At 40.3% G+C, this 19,739-nt stretch overlaps 1 protein-coding gene across 1 annotated transcript in view; it reads right to left on the bottom strand.

The window, feature by feature from the left end:
• The window catches only part of FYB1 (FYN binding protein 1), a 2,052,110-nt gene that overhangs the window by 498,480 nt on the left and 1,533,891 nt on the right, over nt 1-19,739 (bottom strand). The window contains exon 6 of the mRNA XM_044069852.1: nt 10,253-10,296. Coding sequence (XP_043925787.1) covers nt 10,253-10,296 — 44 coding nt within the window. The remainder of the gene's footprint in view (nt 1-10,252; nt 10,297-19,739) is intronic.

Here is a 19,739-nt window from a genome sequence, read left to right as displayed (position 1 = left end):
AGAAATAGATTCCAAACAGTAGAGGTTACAGGACTGATGTTGGAAGTGGATTCCCCTATTTTGACTATATGGGTTCTATCAGTGAGCCAGTTAGTGACCCATATAATGATATAAGGGCTGATACTTAGCTGGGTGAGTTTGTTAATGATGCCCAAGTGGGGGATTTTCAAATGCCTTGGCTAAGTCTAGGTAAGTTATATGCACAGATATTCTCTCATCCAGGGCCTTGTTGACTGTCTCAAAGAAGTCCAGCAGGTTTAACAGGCATGATCTCCCTTTGACAAATGCAAACTGAGTAGGGTAAAGTGTTTGGAGATTACCTATATCTTTGTTGATAAGGTCCATGATGATTCACTCCATGGCCTTGCAGATAAGTCTAGTCAGGCTAATAGGTCTATAGTTAAGAAAGAAACACCGCAAAAACAGCTTCGCCACACAGATCATAAAACTTCACAGCTTTATTCTGGCACCTCGGCCTTTCACCTTCTTTTATGATCTAATAGGTCTGTAGTTCCCAGGGTCAGTGGAAGTATCACCTTTGTGCAAGGGAATAATGGTGGCCATTTTCTATTCAGCTGGGATGAAGCCAGTGCTTAGACTATGACTGAAAAGAGTACCCAACGGTGTTGCTAATTTTTGTTGGAGCCCATGTAGGATGCAGCCTGGGATGTTATCAGGTCCCGTAGATGCTGACTTCCTAGCCTTAGACAAGGTATTAATGACCAACTCTTTAGAGATACGATTTAGGGGACAGGTGGCAGGGATGTCATGGCCTACAGGTGGCAGAAACAGGTGATTTAAGTTTTCACAGAACCTGTCGGCCAAAAGGTTAGCTATGTAGTATCATTAACTACCAGTTCAGCACAAATCTGGGACTTTCCTTTTAGGTTATGGATGTAACTAAAGAATGCCTTATGGTTGTCTTTAGTTGAGGAAGCTAATTTAGATTCATATGTTGCTTTGGAGGACTTTACAAGCAGTCTTATTTGATGAGGGAGTGTTTCCAGTTTAGGGATCACTCCCTCTTACTATTAGATAGCAATTTCTTTCTCTTACTGTAAAGCTTGTTAATGGCAGTTGTCCACCAGGCAGGTCCCATCTGGTATGGCTGAGTCAATGCAGTTATACAGGTGTTTGTATAAAGCATTGGTGTAGAACTCTGCATAGTTGCCAGTTCCATCTGAGAGGGGCGGTGCACAAAAGCTATTTATACCATTCAGTAAGAGGTTATAATCTCCTTTGGAGAAGTTTTTTAGTTTAGTTGTTGCTGGGGGGGGGGGGGTCAGGTGTGATAGTTACTTCAAATGAGACTGATCTGTGATCAGATTTCACCAGGGAAGACCTCACAGTGGACATGCTACAGTGGCCCCCCATATTGGTAAGCACCAGATCCATGATGTTGACACCCCATTGTGGGGGTGTCAACCAGGTGGTCCAGGGCATTTGAGTTAACGAAGTTGAGGAACCTTTGGGCAAGTGAGTTTGAGCATGAATAATATACCCAGTCAATGGATGGGTAGTTAAAGTCACCCAAAACCATGGTGTTCGAATGTATCATAATAGACTCAAGTAGATTTAAACAGGCAGAGCTGGTGTCCTGTTTCATGGAGGGGGTCCTGTAGCTGGAAATGACTTGAATACGTGTCCTATCAACAGTTAATTGCACCTGAAGTATCTCCAGGGAATCATGCTGTTTGACCAATCTGAAGGTGTATTTATCTTTCATGAAAATTGATACACCACCTCCTTTAATTTTTAAGCCTTCAGTTTCTGGTCTGAACATGTGGAAGGAGGTGTAACCCTGTATGACTCAGGTGTGCTCCACAGCCTTGAACCAGGTCTCCATGACTGCACAAATGTCTGTGTCTTCCAAGATGAGTCTTCCTTGAGGCTGTTTTTAGATGGAGTTTTTACATCAGGAATTTTGTCCTTGAGACTTGAGGCACTGCCTAAAAAGGCAGCATGGGTGTGGCAAGAGCCTTAGACAGTAGCTGAAATCCCAGGGGTGACAGATGAAGACCAACTCTGGCAAAGCACTGAGGTCTGTCGATCATGTCATCCCAGGCTGACAGATACTGGATTCCCTTAGAATGACACCAGAAACTAAGCCAATTATTGAAGTCAATCATTTTCTGTTTGTACTGAGGCATCATCCTAGGTGAAGGTAAAATGCTGCTTAAGGCTAGGGACATACCTAGGGACATACCTGCCTGAGAAACATAGTCCAAGAGTTCAGTCATGTCTGTCTTCATATAGTCCAGAGAAGTACATCTCAAATCATTCACACCAACATGGACTATGACAGAGTCATAACATACCTGTTATTGATAGACTTAAGTGCATGTGTGATATGGCGTATCTTGGCACCTGACAGATAACTGACCGTGACCTTTTCCTTATCCAGCCTGGTGAAAGGAACATCTGTGTGTCTCACGATGGAATTACCTATGACTAATATGTTTGGTTTTATGGTTTGCCTTAAGTGGTTGATGGGTGAGACACTGGTACATGAGCTATTATAGCAATAACCCACGCCTGGGTGTGGGTAATGCGGGATTTACCCACGATTGGCATGGTTTGGTCCTGAGGGCGAAGCCCGAGGGACCAAACAAAGACAACCGTGGGTAAATCCCACATTACCCACACCCAGAAGTGGGTTATTGCTATTATACTATGACATTATTTAAGAAAAGAAATAATTACTTTTTTTAAATAATGGCATTGTATAATGCCTCTTTGCTGCCCTTCCGCAGCTGTCTGGTATCTGCGGCAGTTCTGATGTACTGCGCATGCCTACGCAGTACATCAGAGCTGTGGCCAAAAGCAACGGAGAAAGCAAGATCTCCATTGCTTTTTTTTTTTTTAAACCTGTCTCGCTATGTTAAATGGGTTTAACATAGCGAGACAGCTTTAAAATAAGCAACGGAGATACCGTTGCTTATTTTAAAGCTGTCTCGCTATGTTAAACCCATTTAACATAGCAAAACAGTAAAAAGCAACGGAGATCTTGCTTTCTCCATTGCTTTTTTTTTTTTTAAACCTGTCTCGCTATGTTAAATGGGTTTAACATAGCGAGACAGCTTTAATATAAGCAACAGAGATCTCCGTTGCTTATTTTAAAGCTGTCTCGCTATGTTAAACCCATTTAACATAGCGAGACAGGTTTAAAAAAAAAAGCAACAGAGAAAGCAAGATCTCCGTTGCTTTTTACACACTGTGTCGCTATGTTAAAGGAGTTTAACATAGCGAGAGAGCTTTAAAAAAAGCAATGGAGATCTCCGTTGCTTTTTTTAAACCTGTGTCGCTATGTTAAACTCTTTTAACATAGCGAGACAGTGTTTTAAAAAAGACTTATACTAATGGAAAAGTCCGGGTGACCGGATCTTTTTCCATTAGTATAAGTCGATTTACAACGTGCACGCTGGCCAATCAGAATGCACGTTTTGGAATATTAATGGGGGGTCATGGTATAACATTGCATGAACTTGTGATACAGCAAAAGTAAATAACTATAGAATGCACTGCAATACATTCTTCTTTGGTATACAAAATATTTGGTGCACCATCACATGGGAAAGTTGTTTAAAATCTGAGTTCTACTGAAATGTACTGTGTATAATGTCCTAGAAAGTTATTTGCCCCAAGTTTAAATAATGTATATTCTTGTTTTTCATAAAAGTACAAAGTATCAAATATATATGTATTAGATTACAAGATTTTCATTTACTAATACTGCATACATGTGGTTTTAAACTGCAGTTGTTTGCAAAGTAGCTGCATTAACTAAACACAAATACTTGTTTCTTGATTTAACCTTGAAGTGGGATAAAATCAGAGTAAAGTTTATCCTGATATCTTTTCAACTTTAGGGGATAAGTAAATGTTGCAAATTTGGTATGTAAATAGTTTAACCTCAGAGGCAATATGCAGTAAAGAAAATTGTGAAACTACTCTTCAAAGCAGATCAATCCTGGGCTTCAGAATAGCTAACTTAGAAGGTTGTAGCATTGTACTATACCATTCCAGTTCACAAACCATTCTACTACTGAGGATTTCCTCTCACGTGGAATTCAGCATTGAGAGCAGTCTTACGGCAAAGCCGCATGCTAAAACAGTAGTCCAGCAGCATGGCTAATGCTAATTAGCAACGTGTTCTCCAGCAGAAATGTCTATGGCTTCCAATTTCCTTGGTCAGGTGATAATGAGTAAAATTTACTTTAGAAGGAAAAAAAGGACTACCTTCTATGGGAGAACTCATGGTGCAGGTAAGTTGGGGTGTGTGTGTGTTAGTGTATGAACATGTGTTAACACGTGTTTGTATGTGTGTCCATAGAGGCATGCATGAAGCTGTATGAATGCATTTGCATGTGTGTGTGTGTGTGTGTGTGTGTGTGTCTAAATGGGTGGTTGTAATGGGGGCATTAGGTAGGGAAACAAGAGTCTCGATGTGTGCACGCGTGTGTGTGTGTGTGTGTGTGTGTGTGTGTGTGTGCGTGCGTTTGTGTGTGTGTGTGTGTGTGTGTGTGTGTGTGTGTGTGTGTGTGTGTGTGTGTGTGTGTGTGTGTGTTGGTTTGTGCATGTGAGTGTATACTGAGTGTTTCCATGAGTGTAATCAGGTGTGGGAGAGTTTGCTGATGAGTGGAAATGTTTGTGTGTGTATGCGTGTTTGTTGGGGAGTTTGTGTGTGTGTTTATTTTTGAGGGTCTGAATGTATATATGTGTACAGGATTATCTTTGCTAATGTAATTCATGGAACACACAGATGTGAATGTACTTAACACTGACATACTTAAGTCAACAAAAACATATCAAGACATTACTGTGCACGCTACAAGGCTAATCGTCAGAACATGAAAAACTAATTTTTTGTGGGAGAGTAAGCCCCGCTGCACTCCTCATCCTGCTAATTATATATTCTAACTCTGAGATCACACAAGCCCCAGGGAAAGGGCATATCTTCCCACCTCAGGGACTATTGGTCTTGTACAAGTGAATATCACTGAACTATAGTTGTTTGACATTTGTTTAGTTGACAAGATTTGGTCAACTAAGCAGAAGGTTGACAAGTGTGTGTGAGACTACACAAGTTTTGAGTAAGGAAATATGCCTTTTCCAAAGTTGTTTGGTCTCACAGTTAGTATATATATATATATATATATATATATATATATATATATATATATATATATATATATATATATATATATATATATATATATAGCTATATATATATAGATATATATATATATATATATATATATATATATATAGGTTCATAGGTTCATAGGTAGGTACTAGGCTATTGGCCCTAGGGCCTGTACAAGCCTAGCCAAAAAGGTACCCTGGCTTTCGCCACCCAAGAATAAATATATATATATATATATATATATATATATATATATATATATATATATATATATATATATATATATATACATATATATATATATATATATATATGGGTCTACCTGAAAACGCCGAAATCGCAGATCGCCGATAATGAGAACACTGACACCAGAAGATTGACAACGGAGAAGACCGACAGTTGAGAATCCCGACACTGAGAACACCATGTTAAGGTAAGTGTACGATAGGGATGGACATTAGGGTCAGGGTGTGGTTAAGGTAAGTGTGTGATAGTGACGGACATTAGGGTAGGGTGTGGGTTAGGTAAGTGTGCGATAGTGATGGAGTTTAGGTTTAGGGGTGGGTTAAGTGAGTTAGGGTTAGGGTGTGGTTAAGGTAAGTGTGCAATAGTGACGGACCTTAGGCTTAGGGTTTGGGTTAAGGTAAGTGCATAGATAGTTGTGCATGTAAGGTTTAGTGTAGGTTTGTAAGGTTTTTGGTGTGCTTGTGTTGTGTGTGTGTTTTCGAAAGGTATTTGTTTTGTTGATTGTCGGGATTTTGGTTTGTCGGGCATGTGAAGTTTCATGTTTTTGAATTTTTTTTTCGTTTTTTTCATGTCGGTTATTTCGTTGTCGGTGTTTTGACGTGTCGGTGTTATCAGGTATACCCATATATATATATATATATATATATATATATATATATATATATATATATATATATATATAAAACACAAACATGCACACTCACACACATGTACACATCTATATATATATATATTTATTTATATATATCCAACTTGAACCTGTAATCTAGATGTCAATCCTTTTCAGAATTAGGTCCCTATCTAACAGTGTATAAAACTTTTTTTTCACAATTACATCATGTAGTAGATGATTTGGAGATACAATTATAATTCTATTTCACTCTTTGTAATTTACGTCAGTTTGTCCACTTCTCTCACTGCTTCACTTTATTAGTCAGCATTCTGGCAATTAATTGTCCTAACAACTAACATTACTAACCATTTACGGAAACCTTACCCTATCATGTACTTATTTTCACTACTCATCAAACACTTCCCTTTTTATGAATTTTGGTCAAGTACACATTTTTCATCTACTGTCTATATGTATATACTCTAATATTCCTGATTTTGTATGGTAATTCATATAATCTGATATTTAGGAAATCCTATTTATGTGCCCAGTTTAATCCTGAAGCTTGTTGTTCTTTACACTATTTCTGGTTCCATGGACTGGTATATTTTGGCCAGCTTTTAAATAAACAAATAACTGAGTAAATAAATAAAATAGATAAGTATTTATTCAGTGGGGAAAAAACAGACCTTTATGCTTTACAGATTAGCTGTTTGATAGTTTCAGATATTGTATTGTTGGCATAGCCGCAGTAACATGGGTTTGAGAAGCCAGCTAATGATTGTAGGGGGATAAAGAGGTATATGCCGGCTCATGTCTCTCATGGTGGATCCAGCTAAGGGTAGGAGAGGATGGAAAAGATACATGCCTGTTCATGTCTCTCCTGGTGGTGCCAACTAAGAGTGGGAGAGGCATAAAAAGGTACGTGCCTGCTCATGTCTATCATGCAAAAGGTGCTGGAGCATGCTAGGGTGTGCTTATTCACAGCCCCTGTTAGATGGCAATGTTAGCAGTAAAAAAGGCATTAGCAGTGTATGAGATATTTAGAACAACCTGAAGGAACCATCATTACATAGGCACGATGATCCCCTCACTGACACCCCGTGCACACCTACCCACACATGTCACTAGATGACAGGGTTTTTACAAGAATTGTTCCTTCATGCACTATAAATGATGCTGCAGGTAGCTACCTTCCATCTCAACCTCATGATCTCAGACCCATAGACACCTGCCGTCCCATTTATCCGAAAGGCTGGTGACCTTTAGTTTAAGCAGCTACAGAGGATAACTGGGGGAGCACAGCTGGCTCTCATGAGGGAAAACAAAAAAGCAATTCTAATACTTTGAAATTTATGGTTTAGAATAAAAAAGTTTGTCACTCACTATCTCAGTTGATAAAAATATACCCTCCCATTGAAAAAAATAGCTTTGCGTTTTACAGCCTATATGCTTTGCCGATGCCTTCAGACAATTCCCAGTTCTGTTTGGAAATTTAGATGTAATCAGGAAACATTTGTCCCACTTAGGCAGAAATATTTCACTTCTCACACTTGCAAAATGAAGCCTTTCACTTTTTTTTGAGATTTTTGCCCCGTTAGACCCTCGCTCAAATAACTGGTGCATTCTTTCTCCAAACACCCGGATGAAAGCTAACAGAGAGAGGCCATCCTTTTTGCAGTCCCCAGACATAATTTTTTTCTTTGTATTTTCCAACCCCCCATAGTTCACATCCAGTAACAAGTTCAGGGTTCAGACTGTACTGAGTGTCAGTGAACCCCTGTTTAACCTGTTCATTCTAAGCCTCTCCACTGGTTACATTCCTGAAGCCTGGAAAGCAATCACTGTAATACCATTATACAAGAGAAGCTCATTAGTCTCACTACCCTTACATGTTGAGCTGTGGAATCTATTGCTCTAGACCTCATTAATCTGGACCTTGAAAATCTTTTATGCTTGGAACCTCATAATTTTTGCTTTGTTAAAGGTGAGTTCTGCCTGTTAAACCTTATTACTTTTTTGACAAAGTCACCGAAGCAGTGGATAGCACTTATGCAGTACATAATTCTTACAATGACTTTGCCTGGGCCTTTGACACTATTTCTCATGATAACATTATTGACAGACTTGTAAATCTAAATATAAGGCCATATATAGTGCTGTGGATAGTTAACTGTTTGCTGACAGAACCCATGTGGTTAGAGTTCCAGGTGCCACTCCTGAAAGCAAAAAAAGTTACCAGTAGTGTTCCATAGGGTTCAGTGTTTGGCCCTTTCAATATAGCATCTATTTCATAGACCTTCAGGCTAGCACTACAGGCCTATAGTTATCTGAGTTTGCATATAACTGTAAGTTGGATCTTGTTATTCATTCTTCCTCTGACTCACAATTATGACAATTTGGGTTGAACTATGATAACACCTGTTTTGAGGAAATTTATTGCAAATTAAATGTTAAAAAGTAGTGTAGTTCATTTAGGAAAACAAAACATTTTGACATCATACTATAGAGGTGACACAGCCCTGGAATCAGACACTATTGTAAACTATATAATCACTCTTGTTGACAATTTGTTGTCTCTTGACCATCATGTTTTTGCAGTAGTTTGGAAGGCCTTCTGTCTGGCTTATCTAATTTACAAAGGTGTCTCCACTAGAACTAAAGAAGTCTTAACTCCTTTTTACTCATCTCCCAGTGTACCACATATTGACTATAATTCTCCATTTGACATGTATTTGTCTAAATATATCACTCAGCTTGAGAAACCTCAACAATTCCTAACTAAAAAGATCAATGGTATCAAGACCCTCCATTATCCAGACAAACTGGCAGCCCTCTTGCTGTACTCAGGCTCCTATGGCTTGCTCCATGCTGATCTGTATCGAGCCTTTCAAGCTATGAAAAGCTAACCTTATTTAACCTCCTATTTCTTCTTTGTACATGTAAGTTCACAAATACCCAGGTAAATGGAATAAACCTTCAACAGATAAATAAGACACATTGGTGTAATAAATTCATATCTCGATGTTTCTCCAACCTCTGAAACAAACTTCTGTGTGTCAAGCTGAGTGGCAACTTTGGCATCTTCAGGCTAATTTTTCCCCATTCTGTCTTCTTTTACCTTGCTTGAGGCTGGAGGGATTTTTTTAAATATGATTATTACCTGGGCTTGTAATGGTCTGTGGAGTGATTGTTTTGTACTCAATGAACTATGAACTTATGAGGGTGTATCACTCTCTTTCATGAATGACGCATTCCTCAGGATAGGCCTGCCCCTGACTTAAAGCCAGTACTGTAGTCTTCACCAGGGATTCAACCATAGGAACTGTGTGCACTCACATATCCTACTCCTGAGGATAGGTGAACCCCATCACTCCTCTTTTCTCTCACTCAAGGTCCAGCAGGCACACCAGCTGCTAATCCAACACAGGTCGCATGAGTCATAGTCAGGGCTTTATCTCCATATGATAACAGAGGTGGCAAAAACTTGGACCACATTGTTGCTATTACCCACTTCTTGAATTAAAAAAATACACACAGAAATACGCACACACACACACACACACACACACACACACACACACACACACACACACACACACACACACACACACAGAAAGACATACATGCACAAAGACACACCACACACACGTGTGCGTGCGCACACACACACACACACACACACACACACACACACACACACACACACACACACACACACACACACACATGCAAATACACACATGCACAGACATACATACAAATGTGCATGCACGCATGCTCACACACACACACGAGCACAACACATGTGCACACACACACACACACACACTCACACACACGCATTTCATTGCTGTGACCAGTGTATTTCAACAATGTCAGAGCTGTTTATATTAATAAGGGTTACAGAAGCTCTGCCCCTTAACATGAAAGGGTGAGAGGATCTGTCCACTACAAAAAACTTACTTTCTAAACTGACTGAATGCTATTTTTGAACAGTTTGTTTTCTTCAGAATAACGTCAGCTTTTCTTTGTGTGTTTGACTTTGACTCTACTTTTTATTTCCACTACACTTAGTTCATGAGTATGGCAGATTGTGAAATACATGGGCTAAATGCTTGGTCCTGCTATAAGAATAAAGTAATGTCTGGGAGCACTTATTTTGTAGAATAACATATGATCATATTTTAAATTTGCCAAAAACAGCAGTTGTTTATGCACTAATTTCGATTTTAATTGATACTTACTGCCGGGCGGTAAAGGGAATTCAACATCATCATAGCTTTCCTCTCTGAAAAAAATGAAAAAAAAAATAACATTTAGAAGCAAACACAACTGACATTTATAATCTAGGATATGAACAATGGAGTTCTACAAATGAAAAAGAAATTGAAACAATGATAGAACATAGAAACTCACATACAAGCACACATATATGTATACACACATCTGCACATACATATGCAAAGAAGTACTTTAGGCTAACTAGTAACATTACATTTGTTAAAAGCATCAGTGTTAGACTGTGTTATAATCTGTACAATGCAGTTTGGTTTTGAGATTTTTATGAGGACATTATGATATAAAATATGGATGATATGTATGGAAGCAAATAGTGTCTTAAGGTCTTTCATATGTTTCTAGCCATTACACAGTTTTCTGCCTCCACTGTCTTGACCATTTCTCCTGTCCCTGTACAGCTGGGCCCTCCTGCTATCCCACATTCCAAATACTCTGTCTGGTAGTTTGCCCTGTGCTTCCACCATGTGCTTGTTGAAACAGTACATTCTCGACCACAAGGTAAGCAGAAGCATATACAGTTGATGAACAACTGCAGTTTTGTATACAAAGATTTTAATAACAAAAAAGTTAGTTAAGCACTTTCATCTAAGCAGACTTCTTCAGAACTAGCTTTCATTAACAATTGCTTACATTTAAATAACCCTCCCAACTATACCTCCTTTAGAGCTAGGGATAAATAATTTTGGTATACTCTAATTTTTATATGTCATTTGATAAGCATAAAGCATTTTCCTGTTTTTCTGTCTTACTGATCCAATACCTTTTGGGGCCAATCAATCACAAGCATAAAAGTTAAAACAGGTAGCACAAATTGGTTAATAGCTTGGACTTTATTCCCAGATGGCAGGGCTGTTTTTCAGTATTAGTTTTAGTCTTCTGAAGCATTCCTTACTGAGCTTTATTCACATTTGTTCATGTTTTATTGCTAATCCTTCATCAATTCTCTAAAATATTATACCTAAACAAACACAAAAGCAGACAGACATCATGATGTTTGAGATTGCTCTTTCTGCCTGCCTTTTGTGCTAATGTGTTAATTTGCCACATATGACTGAATATTTACTTTTCTTGTCTTGAATATTTTATAAGGAAAACTGGAAACAGTATAGGCTCATTGACAATTGTAGGTAAGGATAAATTAAGATTGGAATGACCATTAGGTTCATAGGTTCATAGGTAGGTACTAGGCTATCTGCCTGAGGGAATTTATAAGCCTAGCCAGAGTGTGTCAGCTTTTGCCACCCCATTGATTAATTAACTGAGCCTCTGTCAAGAAGAGCCAATGAAGTGACCCCAGGGGTGCATTTTCTGTTACCCATCCACTCATCAAGGTTCCTCTTGAAGAGTGTTAGTGAGGGGCTCTGCCTAATGTAGTTAGGAATTTTGTTCCAAAGCATGGGGAGTCCCTGTGACAGGAATCTATCCCCCCAGCATGTTTTATTTATTGTTGTGGTGAGGTTTAGCTCACTAGAGCGAGTGTCTTGCATTGACTTGGATTTCTTTAGGTGGAGCATGTCCATCAATTCTGAGTTGGATATGGCTTTGTAAGTCAGGCAGAGATCACCTCTGAGTAAGCGATATGTGACTGAGTACAGTTGGAATTTTTCTAGTTGGGCTGCATAGGACATATGTTTGAGGCCAGTAATCCTCTTGGTGAGGTACTTTTGTGGTCTTTCCAGCTTTTGGAAGTGTCTTGTGAGGTACATCCCAAATGGGGCATTATACTCTATGATGGGTCTGATGAGTGATGAGTACAGGGGTACTATAACCTCTTTATTTCTAGATGCGAACCCCTTAGTAATTAGATGGGCTACATAGAAGGATTTCCTAACTACTTTGGCAATATGATTGTCAAAGGAGAGATAACTATCTACCTGGGTCCCCAGATCTATTATTACCTCTTCTGTATTAAGGAGGCTGCCACCTATGTGGTAATTCATGGGTGTTTTGTTTTTCCCAAACGAGATGACTATGCATTTTTTGGCATTTAGCTTGAGAACATGACTTTGACACCAGGTGTCCGTCTCAGTAAGGCCCTTTTGGAGAATGTCCGTGTCAGCCAGAGAGTCAGTTGTGGCTCCCAGTTTGCAGTCATCAGCGAACTTGGTTTGCCATAGTCCTCCTGTGTTTGCCTGTACTTCTGAGAAGTATATGCCGAACAGTAGGGGTCCCAGGACCGAGTCTTGTGGGGCATCACTTGTGACTGGTTTAGAGTCAGACCTGGAGCCCGTTATTCTTACCATGTGAGTTCTCTCTGTAAGCCAGCTGGCAACCCATCTCGTGACGTAGGGTTTTATGTTCAGGCTGGTGAGTTTTTCTATAATTCCTGAGTGGGGAATGGTGTCAAAAGCCTTGGTGAAGTCAAGGTAGGTTGTGTGAACTACCTTCCCCTCATTTATGGCCTTGGTGACTGTCTCAAAGAAGTCAACCAGTTTAGTAGGCATGATCTGCCCTTAACAAAGCTGAACTGGGTCTGGTCAAGTGTTTGGAGGTTCCCAATGTCTTTGTTAATGAGTTTCATGATGATGCGCTCCATAGCCTTGCAGACCAGGCTAGTCAGGCTTATGGGGCGATAGTTACCAGGGTCAGTTGTGGCCCCTCCTTTGTGGTACAGAATAACCGTTGCTGTGCACCATTCTATGGGCATGTAGCCTGTGGAGAGGCTGAGGTTGAACAGTGTGTTTAGGTGGGGGGTTAGTTCATTCTGTAGTTCGTGCAAGACGCAGCCTGGGACACCATCTGGACCCATTGATGCTGTGCTTTTGGCTTTTGAAAGGGCTGTTTTCACCTGCGCGTCTGTGATTTCTGGGACACTACACTTTTCCAGTATTGTTGTGGGCTCTTTTGGGGGTGAGAGGGGGGTGAAGTTTGCACTGAATCTATCTGCCAGGATGTTGGCAATATTAGTGGGTTCAGTATATTTTGTGCTATTTTGCACTAGCTCAGAGCATATCTGTGAGTTGCCACTTAGATTCTTGACATAGCTAAAGAAGGCTTTGTGGTTATCTTTTGAATCCCTGGCTATTTTTCTTTTGAAGTTAGCCTTGGAGGATTTTATGAGGAACCTTAGTTTCTTACTGATCAGGGATGTCTTTCCTTCTTGGGATTTGCTTTTTTTCTGAACTAGTTTCCTCCTTCTATTGTATAGCCTGTTTATGGCAGGGGTCCACCAGATTGGTTTCCTTCTTTTAGGGGAGTGAGTCTTGGTTTTGCTAGGGATGGCATGATCCATGCATCCTTGTAGGTGCTCATAGAGTGCATTTGTAAAGGTTCCTGCATATTGGACACTGTTATCCTTTAGCGAGGAGGCTGTGAAACTTACCACTTCTGTCTTAAGTAAGATGAAGTTTGCTATAGAAAAGTTTTTCACTGTGGTTTCCTTGGTTGGAGGTGGTGGTGTGGTGTGGGCATCCAGAGTGATTAGTTTATGGTCTGATCTAACCAGTGACGGGTTGACCTCCGGTGTGGAACACCTGTCACCTATGTTGGTGATGACCAGGTCCAATATGTTTTCACCTCTGGTAGGGGAGTTTACCAGCTGATCCAGGGCATTTGAGTTGATAAATTCCAGGAAGTGCTGGACCTGGGAGTAGTTTTCCCAGTTAACGGTAGGGTAATTGAAATCGCCCAATATCAGGGTGTTCGGTAGGACCTTCATGTTTTCCAGTGTCTCCAGAAAGGTGGAGTGGTGGTCCTGCATCATGGAGGGTGATCTGTAGCAGGCCACAATTTGCATTGCAGATTTGCCTGATGTTAGTTGCACATGGATGATCTCAGAGGTATCATGCTGCGCCACTAACCTGGAGGTGTAGATATCCTTGATGAATATGGATACACCCCCTCCTTTTGTGTTTCGGTCCATGTTCTGTGGCCGAAATGTGTGGTATGAGTTGTAGCCCAGTAGTGCTGGGGTGCTCTGTGGAGCCTTGAACCAGGTTTCAGTTACTGCATAGATGTCGACGTTCTCCATAGTGAGGAGTGCTTTGAGTGCGTGCATTTTGAGATTTAAACTCCTGGCATTGAGTAGCATAACCCTCATTTTTTTTTATTTGTGCTGTTAACGGAGGTGGGTTTGACTTTTGAGCCTTGCCTAAAAAAGGCACTATGGTGGCAGCAAGAGCCTTGGCCAGTATTTGAAATCCTAGGGGTGAGAAGTGCAAGCCATTTCTTATGAAGCAACTCAGTTTGTCGAACATGTCGTCCCAGGCTGACAGACACTGGATCCCCTTTGAATGACACCAGAAGCTTAGCCAATTGTTGAAATTGGTCATTTTTTCTTTATACTGTGGTATCATTCTTGGTGAGGGCATGATGCTACTCAGGGTCAGGGTCATACCCCCCTGGGCTACATGATCAGAGAGCTCTTCCATGTCTCTTTTCATGTAGTCCAGGGAGGTACATCTCAGGTCATTCACACCAACATGAACAATGACAGAGATATATTTGTACTTGTTCTGGAGTGACCTGAGTGCTTGTGTTATGTGGCGGATTCTGGCTCCCGACAGGTAACCTTCTCCTTGTCCAGGCTAGTGAGTGGGACGTCAGTGTGCCTGACTATAGAGTTTCCTATTACTAGTGCGTTAGGTATATTATTTCGCCTTAAGGGCTGTGATTGTGCGGCACACTGATTTTGTGTTTTATGTGTTGTCTGGTTTGTGATGGGAGGTGCAGGTTTTTTGGGTGTTTGCTTTGGAGGTCTGTCATGCTTTTGCATGTTTTTATTTAGAGCCTCCGAGTATGATTTTGTGTATTTATGTGTATTTTTTTCCACTGCTGGTTTAGTATATCTATGTGAGGCTGGGGGGTGTGGTGCAAGTGTTAACCTTCTCCTCATGACTGCCTGGTCCAGTCCTGGGTGGAGAGAGCTTAGCCTCCAATTTAGCTATATAATTGCATCTTTTGCATATGTTAATGTTTTGTGGTAGGAGGAGAGGGTTGTCTGTGTACATGAGGCAGTTGTAACATTGCCTCAGCATACCCATGTTCACGAGCTGGACTGGAGAGTATACCTAAAATTGCCCTTTGGTCATGCCTGAATAGTAGGGTGAGCTGCTTAGTCGCTTGGTTGGTGAAGGGTGAATAATGAGCCTTGCCCTGCTGGGCAATCAAGAGTCAGGGTATATTAGTGCTTGCTATTAGGTCTGAGCAAGTGCTGGACTGTAGGATGCTTTTTAAGTGCTTAGGTTGAGAGTTAGACTACTTAAAAGGGAAAAACTGAAGAGGAGACTTGGTGGAGCCGGGATAACTTTAGCCCTAGCTAACCGGTACTGCCCGGACGTGCAAAACCGTGCAAACATGGTTTTTACAGCAGGGAAATGAAAGAGATAGAAATAAGCCCAAAAAGGTCTATAAACTACTAACTTCTGGGCTGGAACCACTCCTCCAGGGACAGATGGCTGCTCAAAGCTCCCTCTCTCACAGGTGAACTGAGAAACCTCCCACTATCCAAGTAAGGTATGGACAACTCAGAAAATTGTAACACAGCCCTGAATTCAGCACTAGCCTGAAAACTGGACTATACTAGCTTAGAAAGGTGGGAAACAAGGAAAATTTTTTTTGAAAAGATAAGGCAAAAACAGTAAAAAATACACTTAAAACAGCTTTAAACAACTACAAACAGTAAAAAATACACTTAAAACAGCTTTAGATGACTACAATCAATCAGAAAAGGCTTTTAAACAAATTACCCAATTAACCAGTAAAAAATCTCAAAACTGAGCCCTGTTCCTGTAGTCTTCAATCAGACAAGTTCTAACTACACACTCCTGCCACTGGGGTGCAGGGGAACCTTCTCCAAAAAAGAAGGCCTGGATTACTGCTCAAGTTATACAAACAAAGCTAGATTCAGCAGGCCTGGATCTAGTCTATGGTAGAGCAAACAAGGTGCACCAATTTCAGTAAGAACCAGTTCAAATATGCAGGCACTTTAAGCCTTTAACCAGAAATTCCCAGCTCAGAAGGGCAGAGTCCAGCCTGTCCTCTCACAAGAGTGCAGACCATGAACCTTCTTAATGTAAAATAACTGGCCTGAAGCCCAAGTGCTTAAACCAGAACTAATACACTTTTAGAATAACAGACACTGAGCCTTCAATCAGCAGTTCCCAACTTAGAAGGATGTAAGCTACCTGTCCTTCCACAACAGTGCAGACCACAAACCTTCTTAATGTAAAACAACTGGTCTGTAGCCCAAGTGCTTAAACCAAAAGGCTTAGAATGATAGTTACACCAAGCAGTAATAAATACAATTGAGTACTTTTAAGATGATGTAAAAGCAAAATAAAGTAGGAAGAAACACAAATACAGTAAAAGCAGATGAAAAAACTGCAATTTTTTTTTGAATGAGCAAATTAGATGGGTCCAGGAGGAGTATCCAAATGCAAATTAAAGCCTTCAATTAGCAGTTCCCAACTTAGAAGGATGTAAGCTACCTGTCCTGCCACAGCAGTGCAGACCACAAACCTTCTTAATGTAAAACAACTGGTCTGAAGCCCAAGTGCTTAAACCAAAAGGCTTAGAATGATAGTTACACCACGCAGTAATAAATACAATTGAGTACTTTTAAGATGATGTAAAAGCAAAATAAAGTAGGAAGAAACACAAATACAGTAAAAGCAGATGAAAAAACTGCAATTTTTTTTTTTTTTGAGTGAGCAAATGAGATGGGTCCAGGAGGAGTATCCAAATGCAAATTTACAAGAGGGGCAGGCAATTTCAAAGCCACCAAGATTAACACCAAAACAAAAGCAGGGAGGGTGGGTGAGGAACTAACTGAAAAAACAGAGCCACAACTTCCAGCTAGATAGTATTCAATGCAACACAAATAAATCAATTTAAATGTTGTATTATTTAAAAAAAGTGCAGATAAAGATTTGCTTAAATTCACTTATACGTCCAGTTGATTGCATGTAGGTCTTAGCTGGCCAAAGCTCAGAGGTTAAGCAGAAAATAATCCAAAATGTACCACTTATATAAGGCAGAAACCGAATAACAATGAAGTGAACTACCCCCACTTATCACTGGCTATTTAGGAATTCTAACAAGCATTAACTGAAAAAACAGAGCGAGCCACAACTTCCAGCTAGATAGTATTCAATGCAACACAAATAAATACATTTAAATGCTGTATTGTTTGAAAAAAGTGCAGATAAAGATTTACTTAAATTCACTTATAAATCCAGTTGATTATATGTAGGTCTTAGCTGGCCAAAGCTCATTAGAAATTGCAAACATTTGGAAAACATTCAGCTTAAAAAACTGTGCTGTCATTAGTTATGTTTAGAATAACAACTATAAAGCCTACAGTAACATAAACATATAATGCTGTTATGAATTCAGTCAAAAATTAATGTGCATTTTTTATGAAATTTGTATTTCATTCCTTTTAAATGTTGTGGCATAAAACAACAATAAAGTCTTTTTCATTAAAATTCAGTAAATAGGCAGCGTTGCTTTTTCTTTGGAGCTAGAATCACAATATAATGTTATTTTATAGGTACACATGCCAGTATCATTTCTAAAAAACTTAATGAGACACTTCCAAACCTTTTTGAAGAGAGAACCCTTTACAAACTGGCTGAAAACCAAAACAAGAGCTTAGGAACATTCTTTCTGAAAATGGACAGTTTTAAACTGGGTTATTCATTCATTTGTTTTTTTTCATTCATTAGTTTTCTAACAGCCATTTTATCCTACTCATGGTCATGGAGAGCTGAATTCAGTCATGGGGTGCAAAGGGCCGAAGTCGAGTACCAGACATAAGTGGGACATTAGCCCATTACAGACACACACGCACACACACACACACACACACACACACACACACACACACACACACACACACACACACACACACACACACACACACACACACACACACTCACACACTCTGCAGTCAGTTTAGAACTGGTCGAGTCACAAGTCACCTACTAGCCTTTCTTTGGGATGTGGTAAGAAAGTGGGTCAGCAAAAACTACATAGGTTCATAGGTTCATAGGTAGGAACTAGGCTATTGGCCCTAGGGCCTATATAAGTCTAGCCAAAAGGTACCCTGGCTTTTGCCACCCAAGAAAATTATTTTCCTGTGCCACTGTCGAGCAGAGCCACAGAAGTGATCCCCGGGATGAATTTCCTATCTCCCATCCAATCATCAAGATTTTTCTTTAAGAATGCTAATGAGGAGCTTTGTTTGATATCAATAGGTAGTTTGTCCCAGAGTATGGGAAGTCCTTGGGACAGGAATCTATCCCTCCAGCATGTTCTGTTTATTATAGTGACAAGGTTTAGGTCCCTAGAGCATGTAGCTCAGAGGGATTGGGATTTCTTTAAGTGGAGCATGTTCAAAAGCTCTGGGTTTGACATAGCTTTGTGTGTTAGGCAGAGATCGCCTCTGAGTAGGCGATATGCGACAGAGTAAAGCTGCAGTTTTTTGAGACGGTCTGCATAGGGCATCTGTTTGAGGTCAGTAATCCTCTTTGTGAGGTATTTCTGCAGCCTTTCCAGTTGTTGTAGATGTCTTGTGAGGTACATACCAAAAGGGGTGTTGTACTCTATAATGGGTCTAATGAGTTACGAGTAAAGGGGACCTCTTTTTTCCTGGATGAAAAACCTTTTGTGATTAGGTGTGCCATGTAGAAGGATTTCCTGACTACTCTGGCGATGTGATTATCAAAGGAGAGACTACTGTCCACCTCTGTCCCAAGATCTCTTATCACGCTTTTGGTGTTAAATAGACTACCACCTATGTGGTACAGAGTTTTTACCAAAAGGGATGACAATGCACTTTTTGGCATTGAGCTTGAGGCCATGACTTTGACACAAGACATCTGTCTCAGTGAGGCCCTTTTGTGGGATGTCCACATCTTTTGGAATTTTGATTATGGCTCCTAGTTTGCAGTCATCTGCAAACTTCATTAGCCAAAGACCTTCTTTGTTAGCCTGTACTTCAGAGAAGTAGATAACAAACAGGAGAGGACCCAGGACTGAACCCTGTGGTACTCCACTTGTCACTAGTCTGAAGTTGGATTTGGAGTCTGCTACTTTCACAGTGTGGGTTCTGTCAGTGAGCCAGTTCACAACCCATCTTGTGACATAGTGATTTATACCTAGTTTAGTGAGTTTATCTATAATTCCAGAGTGGGGGATGGTATTGAAAGCTTTGGCGAGATCTAGATAGGCTGTGTGAACCACCTTACCCTCATCTTTGGTGACCTCTTCAAAGAAGTCTATCAGGTTTAGGAGACATGATCTGCCTTTTACAAACCCGAACTGGGTGGGGTCCAGAGTTTGGAGATTACCAATGTCATTGTTTATAAGTTCCATGATGATACATTCCATAGTCTTGCAGACCAGGCTCATTAGGCTAATGGGGCGGTAGTTTCCGGAGTCCGTGGTGGCTCCCCCCTTGTGGAGTGGGATAACCGTCACTGTGCGCCA

The sequence above is a fragment of the Protopterus annectens genome, chromosome 1.part0, assembly GCF_019279795.1.
Source record: "Protopterus annectens isolate FY-2018-M chromosome 1.part0, PAN1.0, whole genome shotgun sequence".
In the NCBI taxonomy this organism is placed as follows: domain Eukaryota; kingdom Metazoa; phylum Chordata; order Ceratodontiformes; family Protopteridae; genus Protopterus; species Protopterus annectens.
This window is presented reverse-complemented; position numbering and strand designations above follow the sequence as displayed.